The 12113-nt window shown below is 44.9% G+C and overlaps 1 protein-coding gene across 1 annotated transcript; it reads right to left on the bottom strand.

Annotated features, from left to right (window-relative positions):
* Positions 1–6465: 6465 nt before the first annotated feature.
* On the bottom strand, positions 6466–11081 carry GFER (growth factor, augmenter of liver regeneration). Its single transcript, XM_052680137.1, has 3 exons — positions 10841–11081; positions 10419–10624; positions 6466–9524 (listed from the first exon to the last, which is right to left on the bottom strand). The coding sequence occupies exons 1-3, from the start codon at positions 11045–11047 to the stop codon at positions 9362–9364; spliced, it is 576 nt and encodes a 191-aa protein (XP_052536097.1). The 5' UTR covers positions 11048–11081; the 3' UTR covers positions 6466–9361.
* Between the last annotated feature and the right edge of the window lie 1032 nt (positions 11082–12113).

Here is a 12113-nt window from a genome sequence, read left to right on the forward strand (position 1 = left end):
GGGAACACCGCGCAATGACCTCAAACGGCATCAACGGCCATGAGCGTCATGCCACAGCCAGGGACATCGTGCCATGCCCATGAGCAGCATACTACAGCTAGAGACAGCAATGGCCATGAGCACCACACTACAGCCAGGGACACCGTGCCATGCCAATGAGCATCATGCCACAGCCAGGGACACCATGTAATGACCAGAAGCACCATACTACTACTACAGACACCATGCAATGTCCATGAGCACCATGCAATGACTAAAAACATTGTACCGCAGCCAAGAGACACCATGCAATGGCTGTAAGCATGAAGCTGCAGCCAGGGATATCATGCAATAACCATGAGCACTGTGCAATGACCGGGACAGCAAGTTATAGACAGGAACGCCGTGCAATGGCCACAGGCACCGTGCTGCAGCCATGATGAAAACACTACAATCAGGGACATTGTGCTGTAACTTGGGACATCATGCTGCAGCCATCATCACTGAGCGATAGCCATGCACAGTGCTACAGCTGAGGAACATGTGCTGCTGCTGCTGGAGTCCCCCATGATCCAGCAGTCACTGTGCTGTGGCTGAGGCCACCTTGCTGAACACAGCCACCCTGCTGCAGCAACCACACTGCAGCTGGAACATCTTGCTACAGCTACGGTCACCACGCAGAGCCAGAGCAACCTGTGCTGCTGGAGCAGAGGTGCCGTGACTCCAAGCACAAACAGAGAGTAAATAGTGATGGAGATGGAGCTCCCACTTTGCTTGAGTGGGAAGGGAGGCAACCAGAGCTGTGGGAGAGGAAGAGGCCCAGAACCATCCCGTTCCCAGAGAAGACAAAAGAGAGAAAGGACAAGAAGCTTACAGAGGGAAACCCTTAATTATTACAAAGGGAGTTTCCCCCAGAGCTCCAGGACCTGGCTCCTTAGCTTTTTTAGCACCGTGACGATGATCCTGGTTCCATAGATACCGATACCATGACAACTCTGACATCATCTCTGCTTCGGACAGGAACTGCAGGGAAGGCGCAGGGAGCAGCACGCATGCACGGCTGGCACTCAGCAGGCCTGCAGGCAAAGCTGGGGGCTGCAGGGGCTCCATCACCACCTCCCTCAGACCTGTGCAGCTCGCTGTCCCTGCAGGGGGACCTGTGCTGTTGCTGCTGGATCACATGGGGTATGGGTGGAGCAGGAGTGCTAATCCCTTATTGCACAAAATACTGCAAAAAGCAGAGGATTGCCACATGCTGGGCCACATCTCCAGCTCACTGGAGCCTCTTGCACGTTTGCGAGTCTGTTCTTTCTGGCTGGTGGGATCAGGGTTTATTTCTGAATCTCAGTAGGAAAAGCATGATTCAGCCTTTCATTCCTCGATGTCACCAGCTCAGTACAATTCCCATTTTACTACATGAAAAAGAAGAAAATGCCACATTGGGACCTTCTGCTTTCCTCCCATGGAAAGCAGTCCCATGGGTCTGGCCAGGGCTTTCACCCCAGCACCAAGAGCATCATCTGAATTGCAGGTTAAGAACTAAGAAAACATTCACCTAAAGGGTTATCACAGATGAAATTTTCAAAGAGCTTCAAAAGTTTACAAGCTGCTGTTGCAGTGACCTCAAAAATCATTCTGATGCTTTGAGAAAAAGTCATCTTGTCTCTGTTAGCCCAGGGTTACAGCACTGCTCCCACTGCCACAGCTCTGCTGCCCAGCTGGGCCATCAGGACATGTTCTGGGTGACACAAAGAACAAGACCAGGGTACTGCCTGAATCTGTTTAGTAGCCATCTCTAGTCTGCACATAAACTGTATTTCTATTTCACTTCCTCTTGCTGCAAATAAGCTCACAGGTACAGTGAGACAGCAGCAATAGGCAAAGATCTTGAATACTTTCCTCATCAAATGGGGAGAAAGTGTTTGGAAATGCAGTTCCCAGAGCATTCATTCAGCTTTCACAAGCTGTTTGCATTTACTGTTCCCCCCAGATTTCAGTGACAAGGAAAAAAAATGGAGCAGCAAGCAGACAGGTGCCTGAGATCTGCACACGTTTCCATTTTACATGAGTTCAGTGGTGCAAAACAAGGGTTTGCCTCATGCTGCCTATAATTACACCAATTTCCTAATTTGCCACCAGTGCACACACAAAAAAACCCCAGTTTGTTTTTCATGTGGGGTAAGTACCGGGACACAGTGACCCTGAGGAAACAAGATGAGGGGCCACCACTTCCAAACCCGTTCAGGTCAGCTCTACTCACTCAGTGAAGGGCTGGTTTCAGCCAGCTCCACAGAGGTAAGAGTGGCAACGCCTTGTTCAAGGGCGTATGACTGAACATAACCAATGTATGAAAGCTTACCACTTTGTCAGCTTAATGACCGTAAGCTATGCCAGCACCATTCTGTGATGCAGAACACTATTCGCAAAAGTTTCCCAGCAGACTGCTGAGGTTGATGCATCCTGCTCCACAGTGTGAGTGCTGCCACACCTGGGGATCTGGTCACGGACAAGAAGAGTTAACACAAGTTCTTCCAGCAAGACAGATCAGGTTTTCTCTGTGGCGGAGGGGAGCAGTGAAATGCCCCGCTGCTACTGCAAATGAACCAACTGGTTGGCCTCAATTACTACTTCAATAACCCCAAAGAAAAATACTGATGTGAAGATGCCCAGCCCACAGAATAGCTTTGACAATGTATTTACAGCGAAGCTGCTTCAGCCCAGCAATTCAAATGAAAGCAAGCACTCTGCAGCAGCAGCATGGCCTGAGGGAGACAGGCAGGCTTCAGCCATGGTTTACAGCCCATTGATTTCAGCAGTTCCACTAGGCCTGATGTTTTTTCTACAGGCGCAGGTGGTAAAAGAGCTTGCCCTTTACATTGCTTGAACAGCATGCTTGAAGCAGCCCTTTTGATATATGTTCATTTACTTCTTACTCTGAAATGCTTTGCATTACATTCATTAGAGCTTGGCTAACACTGCTTTTGGCCACTGGTCTTTAGAAAACAGGATAGCCAATGAAATTATTTTTGAGAGGTGCTTAGAAATTCAGGATCCAGTAACAGAGAGAATGGATGTCCTGATTATCAATACCTTAGAACTGCATCCCTAGAAACCTACTTCCTGCCCTGCACTCTAAGAGATCAAAAAAATATCTGGAAGATCCCTTATTAGTTGGTTACTCATCCACTTCTGAAATGCAGCCATTTCTTAGGTGGGATTCAGCACAAAAACAAAAGTATGCTACAAAAAAATTCAGAAAGCTTTACTCACTGAAGTCACTGGGGGAAGATTTTGGTAGCAGTGTTCAATTAATCAAGATAGCATTTGTTTGGAAGAGATGTCAGAACTTGCATGAAAAATGAACCAGGTTTCCAAATGCTCTCAGTGGTGAAGTTGCAGGCTTGATATCTTATCTGCTAAACTTCTTTGTTTCTTCTCAAAATATTTCATAGCACAAAAAGTTTGGGGCTTTCTGCAAATCAGTAATCCGACCTGATTCAGTACCTGGGCTGAACTCTGCTGTGTGATAGCAAACAAACCGCAAAGAGCGAGGCAAGAGGGAAATAAGATCCCCAGCTACGTTCCAAACTGATTTCATTAGGACCACAACAAATAGTCACACTGTGTAGGTCTTGGTCAAAAAAGTTGACTTCATTGCTCGTATTCTGCTACCTGCATGGTGCTGTTACAGCTAAGGAGGTATGGTAATGAGAGCAGAGCTGACAGCTACAAGGACACGGGGCAGCCCCTGAACAGCTCAAGCTGTGCTCTCACATGCACAGCTTCTGCAGTTCTTGTTTGAGTTACATTCAGCTCTGTGTTCAAAAGAACTCACTCATCTCAAGTATTTTGTTATTGTTGTTTCTACCTGTGTTACACTGCAACCCACAGTGCAAGTTCCGAGCAAAAAAAGGGCTGGAACATTTGCATAGAGAACATGGCACTTTAGTGACATAGCAAAAATAAGAAATGACTTCTTGCTTAACACAACAAATACCAAATAGGGTCCTTGGATTTCAAAGAAAGATGTAACCCAACGTAAAGTAGATCTGTGGGACAGATTAAGATGAGTGATTTTATTACAGTGAACAACCTGGGACCCAGGGCTGCGCAGTGCAAACACTTCAAAATAGCCTCCCTAAAAGAGACTGCCATCTAAATGCAAAACACAAGCAAAGACCAGTGAAACTTCTATTTTTATCCCCATTTTGCAGAAGTTGAAGTGTAGCTACAGAAGATAAAGTGATTTACCTGGAATTTAGCAAGAAGTTAGATTCTGCAGCTACATGCTCTGCCCACACGGGCCTCATCTCATCTGTCTCACCTTTTACCCCACCTAAAAAGCATCACGTGAAGCACAGTCTCTGTATCCACTATTCACCCTACTGTGAGCTACATGTCAGTGACAGAGGAAGCAGGGAAAGCCTGGCTTTGCCTGACCAAACTCTGTGTTTTATAAGAAAGTCCCCACCAAGCACCAGGACTTAAGTTAGAACTAAAGCTTGGTGTTCTGGGTAAAACAGAAGCTCTGAGAGAACTCGTGAGATTGCTACCTGGTGTCTACCGTGGGACAGTAATTCAACTCAGCTGTTCCCTTTCTTTCTGAGGGCTGGTCACAGCTGAAGTTATTTGCCCACAACTCATGCAATTAGAGAAGAGGTATTGCACATATTACAAAGTAACTGAAGTCACCAAAATCTCCACCCACAGACCCACAAAAGAGACTGAAGCAGCTTGCTGTTCTAAAGAAGAGGAAGAAAGAAATGGGAAAGTCAACTAAACACACACTTTGTTGCCCTCTACTGTTCATATGGTTAATGTCAAAGCAAATTTTCTCCGTAGTTAACACTACAGACCTGAGAAGAATGCTGCAGTAACAGATGACGCAAGCTAAGATGCATGATGGTATGTAATATTTGGGAGAAAAAAATCTTGGGCTAGGAAGAGACTTCTGCATTAGGAGTGCCCTAAAGAAAACCCAACAGCCTGCACAAGGACAAAGCATAGAGACAGAGGGCACCTTTCAGCAGCAAGCAACGAAACAAGGCCACAGTGAACAGGAGCAGAAATCAACAGGACTGAATGCCAGTGTCACTGCCTAGACAGTGCTGGATGCTGTGAGTCCATCAGTGCAATTTTCAGGGCTGGATTAGCCTTCACTAACCTTGACTATGAATTCATTGTGCATTGATACAAACACCTGAGCTGGCAAGAAAGTAGCACGGTGATTATATACCCTTCCTCCCAAGGTGTGCCAACACAGGCCAGAGATCCAGCTCAATTCAGTGCTGACAGTCCTGTCTGCTCTAGCTGATGGCTACCGTATGCACTACAGGTTTTGCTTTCCTTCTTTTACCTCCATTCTTCTATTAGCCTTAAAAAAAAGAGTTGACTTCACACAATCTTACTGGCAGTTTCTACTGAAGTGCTTATTCCTGACTATACAAAATACTGAGTAGTTCCTCTCCATCAGTCAGACAAAAAGCCTGAACTGCCATTCATAGAATGGGGAAAACAAACAAAAAAATAATGCTGAAAGAGAGGGGAGCAAGGGAGAGCAAACCCCTTACCCTCTCCAAGCCTGCAAAACTACAACAGGAAGAAATAACACCCACAACCTGTAGCAGGCTGCAGAGACCTGCACTCAAAGCCACTCCAGAGAATCTTAATGCAAGTTGGAGACTGCATACACCCAATGCACTGCAAAGGAACAGCTAATCCCTGAACAAATGTTGAAGGCACAGCATTGCTTCCGTCAACATCTGCACTTGCCACTTGCTCAAGCAAATCTGCTTCCCATTCATGAAGACAATCCCCTTGTGGCTCCCTGCTCTTTGCTTTTAGAGGAAAGAGATGTCAGTTATGAATGGGAACCAGTCCATGAAAACATCAAGTCCTTTGTGAAGCTGAAAGATTATCTAGGTGCCAGTTAGGTAGCAGCACTGACCGAGCAAGGTCTCACAACCTCTCCTTAAGCACCACCTGCTGACTGCACTTTTCTTGCCAAAGGTTCCTCAAACTGATAGGAAGCAGCTTCCCCTCTCTGTCTCTGCACGGCCGTGGAGTGAATTTGCAGTTAAAAGACTTCGCCCTCCAGTGGATGACACCCTCAACTGCCATCTTGCTAAAATGCAGCAGGATTTAAGCTACTACAACTGCAATGCTACCTTCATTGCTGCTAGAAGCACATCACAAAAACTATCCTACTGGTCCCCAGATTAAAAAAAAAAAAAAAAACAAAAACACAAAAACATCTCTAAACAAACAGGCCTGGTCTGCAAAATCACTGCTATTTTTTATAGCTTCATGGTTTGAAGGGAATTGCCTGAACTTGGAAGCACAACAGAAAAGAATCAGCTGCAGCCTCACTTCAACCAATCAATACACACTTCAGCAGAGCAGTCAAACACAGACAGCAGAAGGTTAGACATACCACTACACTGTGATACCTCCTCCTAAGACTTCATGCAGCAGGGAAGCTAGGAATAAACTCAGTTGCTTTATTATTTTCACATTGACAGGAAATATGATTTGAATACAGTTATTTTTAAAACTAGGTTTAATCAAGTGCATTTAGAATTTACATTTTTCCCCTTCTTTTTATGTACACAAACCTTCAATAGAAATTCCATACATACAATGAAAACATTGAATGCGTTATAAACGAGCAGCAAAACATCCTCCCTTGGACAGGCAAGTTCACAGAGATGCTACGTCTGAGAAACAGTAAGTCAGAGCTCTTCTGCAAAGCCACAAATATGAGAGAACAGAGTGTAAGCATAAATTTTAACCAAATGGCATTTAGCAAAGTTACAAACTGCCCTAATAACATCCTGGCAGTCAGAGCTTGTGCCCTCATTGTATGGACTCATCCACTGAAAATGATGGCTTCAGCTTTAAGGCAATTCCTCCTCTGCACCACTGTCAGAACAAAGCAGTACCTGCTGGCAGAAGGAGCTTTTCCATGCACAACAAAGGTTCTGTGTTGCCACAGCCACTCTCTCTGATTTTGAGAGGGATACACAATTTTTTAATCTTTTTTCCTCTCCACACTGTTAAGACATGGACAGAAGCACCAGCCCTCCTCCGTATCACCAGCTGCTGGCCAGCACAAGGAACAGCAGGTCCAAGGACTTACCAGCAAAGCACACTTGGCCCAGTTCTCTGGCCTAGCTCATTTTTAGTATTAATATGAAATGGGACAAGGCAGTTGCTTTACCAACCTGCTCATCTACGCTGATGCAAATTAGTGAGAAATCTCATAATCTCATAGTGGGCAACAGAACTGTCACAGAGCAGTGGAGGGCAAATTAGAAAGGAAGAATAGCAAGTTTCTTCTTCTGCACAACCAAGTGCAGAAGAAAATGCTTGTCAACACCCCAGGTGCTAAAACTGTGACAGAACTGGGCAACTTAAGCCATGCCTGACAAGGAGAAGGGTACTTTTTCTTTCTACATCCTTTTTCTTGGTCTTCACCCCATCAGTGGCGATGTGTTTGGGGAATTTTTTTTGTTGTTTTTTATTTTTATAAACAAAAAACAAGAATGAAGGGCTGAATTTATTTATTCTAAGGACATCAACATGCCAACAGGGAAACTTTCTGAGCACTTTTAAAGCCCACACAACACCATGAGGTAGGAAGTCAGACTGCATACTTCATACAACACTTACCAGTATTGCTGGTTTTGAGTTTAGGAGCATTGATAAATAGAACTTCCCAGAATAACCAGTCCATAAAAATTTGTGCCTCACTGTTTTAACAGGTCCGACTTGAAAAGGCTTTAGTACACCATAAAACATTCAAACGTATTTCCAAAGTTCTGATTGCTTTTCTAAACAGTAAGGAGCTCCACACGTGAAGGTTTGGGGATCAAAGTTCTCAGATACAGGCTCTCATCACACCAGTACTGTTATAAAAGTACTATCAGCATTTCCACGAACCTCTCACTCTATCAAAAGCAGATTTACAAACCCACTGTAGTGCACAAAATAAGGAAGCTTACTAAAACACGCAAGGAAAAGCTCAGCAGGAAGTACAGAAGGAAAAGCTCCCTATTATCACAATCTGTGCAAACTCCTGCAAACTTTCCCAGACAAAAATACAACAAGGGTATAATATCACTACATACTTTTAGAGTTTGAAAGTATTTAGACTTCTTTGTGTGTGTGGCTTTAAAGAGAAATGCATTTTTACTCATTAAATCATTTATGCTGCTATTTCACTTGAAATTGAAATTCACACTTATGTATCAGTAACACTGATGCAATATTGCTGACAAAGAGAAAATGCCAATGGAACAGACCAGGTTCTACAGAGGGAATCCTTTGAGTCTTCTGTGCAATAATTCTATCTAAAGCTGACATCAGTCTTAAGGAAGACTCAAATACTGTAAGGGTATTTAAAGCTCTTTTGTTCCAGAGAGATTTTTATCCAGGTAAAAACACCAAAATATCAACCAAATCAGTAAGTAACAATCATGAATTTCAAAACACAAGCAATGCCTCAGAAACACTGTATGCTAAAGAAATCTGAATGTGCTTCATTACAGATATCAGTCTCAGAACATTACAGCGATCTTCACAATTGACAAAAATTCATAGCAGAGATGAAAAGTTATCACTTTTAAAAGCAAACAGCTCAGCAGAACTTGTCATACTGCTTCTGAATTGAAAGAAAAAGAGGAATCAATTTAAAACATCTGAATTTAAACCAGCTGAAACTTCATGATAATTATTTTGGTCCTGTTCTAGTCTCCTTTTTCTACGATACTCTCTTACATGCTAAACTGAAACACAAAAATAAAATGAGAAATCAAGGTTCCATGATTTTAGCATTTAAATTAAACATACGTGATTTCAGGTCTTTTAGCAAGTCTAACAAGCAACAGAGATCTCAAAAGAAGTTTAAGGGATATAGACAGCAGGAATTTGCCCTATCAGAACAAAAGAAGTTAAAATGACAGTGAAATTTCTAACACATCAGGATAGCAACTGCAAACAAGCATGAAATGTCAAGGGCAGCTCTCTACAACTGCGTGCAAGTAACAAGAATTCAAGTCAAAGATACAAGCAAATGCCCCTATAATAAGGAAATGTAATGAAAAAGTATTCACAAGTTTGTCAAGTAACTCAGTTTAACACATTTCTGGCAATTTCTGTGCCACCTGTAAGGCCTCAGTTCCTCAGACAATGCATTTGATACGACCATTTATCAAGGTTAGCATAAGATTTCCAAATTGGCTTTCAGAATTGGTTCTACCTTTATTTCCACAAGTTATCTCAGCCATGCACACACACGCTCACACATATTTACTTGCCCATCTCTACATGTGACTCAACACCAGAGTGAATCTGTTGGATTTCCAAAGCAGTCCCCTATGAATCAATCACAACTACCATCTTTCCAACCATCTCGCCAGCGCTCATCCACACGAGAGCAGTCAAATTCAGATTTGCCCAGTTTCCTGTTCACTTCATTGTGAAGAAGGCATAACCACTGGGAGAAGTTATTTCTGTTGCTAGTGTCAGGCTGATTTGTTCGCAATCTGCAAACAGGGAAGAGGAAACAAGTGTTACTGCTTTAGTCACCAATCTCAATACCCAAATCAGGCACGTAGCACGCAGACAGCCAGTCTCCATTTCTGTTACCATGAGAGGAACACAAAATGGACCCCAGGACAGAGCACACTGTAATCCTCAGAGGCTGAACCTCCACAGTAAAATGCCAGTGATCACAACTAACCTGGTTTCATTCAGCTCCTAGTCTTGTCAATTGTAAAAGGCAGAGGCATCAAAAGGCTTAGCTGTGATAAACAGCAAGAATTATCTGTCATCATCAATACACTGATTTTTTTTTTTTAAGGATTCTTAGCACAGCAATACACGAAAAACATTAAGCAGGTTTTTTGCCACGTGATACTTGATAATTTTGTTTCAAGTGTTTTTTTCATGTTCATTATCCAAAAAAAAAAAAAAAAAAAAAGAAAAAGAAAAGTTCACATTTTTGAGAAACACATTGATGGTGACAGGGGTAGAAAACTACCACGTAACACAGCTCGTTTCAAGTATTTGCCTCCCCTGCTGAGAGGTTGTGGCTATTCTGAAATATAAGCACGCTTGCCTACCAAACCCTGAATCATTTCAAGTCCAGGTTGCGTGCAAGTCTAGTCTGAACCAGAAGGCCATAAACTGCCTCAGGGAGGCCTTGGGGGCAGCACTACTTAACCAGCAGCACTATTAAAGGTATTTGTTTTCTGAATAAGTCTTTCTTTGATCTATGCAGCGGAAGAAACCAGTTCAGTTGTCTATAAACCCCAACAGCAGGAAGAGCAAAGATGTGCAAATACCCATGGCAGGCCAGTACTTCAGGTCCCTTCAGCAATAACAAAACAAAACAAAACAAAAAAAAAAAAACAGAAGAAACCGATGAGGCAACTCACCTTTCCCTCAGATCCTCAGCGCAGTGTTCACACGGGTAGAACTTGGAGAAGAGGTGGATGAAGTCCCTCATCTCCTGCTGCTGGGTGCCCGAGGGGCGCTCAGGGTAGTAGGCCGCCATGGTGTGCAGGAAGGCCCAGGTGCTGCGGCCCAGCTGCTCGCTGTCCAGGGGGCAGTCGGGGGGCGGCTCCTTCTCCTCCACCGTTGCCTGAGGGAGGAGAGGGAGAGAGCTGTGGGTGCAGCGGAGGAAAGCATCACGGCGAAGGGACGGCAACAGAGCCCAGAGCCAGACGCACGAGGGGGAGGAAATGTGAGCTCCCTGGCACCCCCGGGGAGGGGGAAGCGGGAGGGTGCGGCCCCACAGCGCTGGGGGTGGGGGAGAAGCCCGCTACTCGCCACGACCCCGGCCCACACCCCGCCTTACCACGCCGCTCGCCTCCGCCTGCTTCCTCTGCTCGCGGAGCCAGCTCTTGAAATCCGTACAGGCCCTGCAAGGCTTCTTAGGTTGGTCCTCCGCTCCGGAGCCGGCAGCCCCGGGAGGGACAGTGAAAGGAAAAGCGAAAGGGCCGCCTTCGGTGCCGGGGAACGTCGAGGCGCCGCGGCCAGGCCGGCCCTCACTGGGCGCCGCCATCTTGGCGCCGCGGTGCACTGTGGGCCGGGGGCGGCCGCGTCCTTTGGCAGCGCGGGGCTGTGGCTGCCCGGCCCTGGGAGGGCGGTTTGGGTCTAAAAGTCATGGAAGTGCCCCTCAAGATTTTGAAGGGGGTTTTGAGGATGTGAAGTGAGAGGGTTGCTCTTTTCTTTCTGTTTGGTTCAGTGCTGTTGTGCCCTCAGAGGGGTTTCCAGGCTGTAGGATGGATATCCCACCATGAGCTCTAGAACACAGTTTGCACCCCTTTCCACTTTTCACCTCTCCATGTCCTGCAGGCCAAGTGAAAAACATAGCATTCTCTTTAATACATGTGTGGCTGGGATGAAGGTGGGCCAAAACAGCAGCTTAGGATGACTTAAATCGTCAGTTTGTGTAGGATTTTTGACACACAGCCCAGTTCCCATTCAGACAGCACCAACCTCCCATGTCCCATTGAGCAGCTTGGTGAAGGATTCCTCCAGAAACAGAAATGACTGCACATCTCCACATGCTGTTCCTTCCTGGATGTTCTGTAGCTACTTGAAATGCACCCTGAGTCTTTTCTCTGATGTTAAATTAAGTGCTGTTCCGTTGCAGATTCTGCAGAGACACAATTTGCATGAAAGGGGCTGGAAAAGTACTGCTCATTTTCAGCTCTTACATTCTGATGTATTTAACCCAGCGTGGTGAAACGTTTTTGGTAGATAACGCGTCAAAGAAAATGCTTCAAAGATTTGCCCTTAGAAAAGATATCAAAACTTAGTGTGCTCTGCATGGGAATGGCCCATGTGTTTCCTGGTCCACACAGCACTGCATTGATGATCTCTGTCCTCAGGCCTGGCTCTGTTATTCATATTTGCAATTTCATGAAAACATTTTGTTGCAGTCATTCACAAGGGAAGGAGAAGAAACATGAGCAACTGCAGCTACTGGCTTTGTCTGAAGTCGTAGACAACCATAAATACAAAAATATCTCATGTATGAAAGGGACAACCTAGTAAAGGAAAATATATTCTTTATATTTGTTTTCCTGCATGCCATTTAAGTGATGCTGATGACCTCAGGCTTT

This window comes from Tympanuchus pallidicinctus, unplaced genomic scaffold (genome assembly GCF_026119805.1).
Source record: "Tympanuchus pallidicinctus isolate F22 unplaced genomic scaffold, pur_lepc_1.0 scaffold18, whole genome shotgun sequence".
Lineage (NCBI taxonomy): Eukaryota > Metazoa > Chordata > Aves > Galliformes > Phasianidae > Tympanuchus > Tympanuchus pallidicinctus.

Bases quoted from the DNA above. Each gene is read 5' to 3' on its own strand.
- GFER (XM_052680137.1), bottom strand. From the start codon at position 11,047: ATGGCGGCGCCCAGTGAGGGCCGGCCTGGCCGCGGCGCCTCGACGTTC. The intron at 10,625-10,840 runs GTAAGGCGGGGT...CTCCTCCCTCAG, and splicing joins AGGCGGAGGCGAGCGGCGTG to GCAACGGTGGAGGAGAAGGA. The intron at 9,525-10,418 runs GTGAGTTGCCTC...CCCTGTTTGCAG, and splicing joins GCTGAGGATCTGAGGGAAAG to ATTGCGAACAAATCAGCCTG.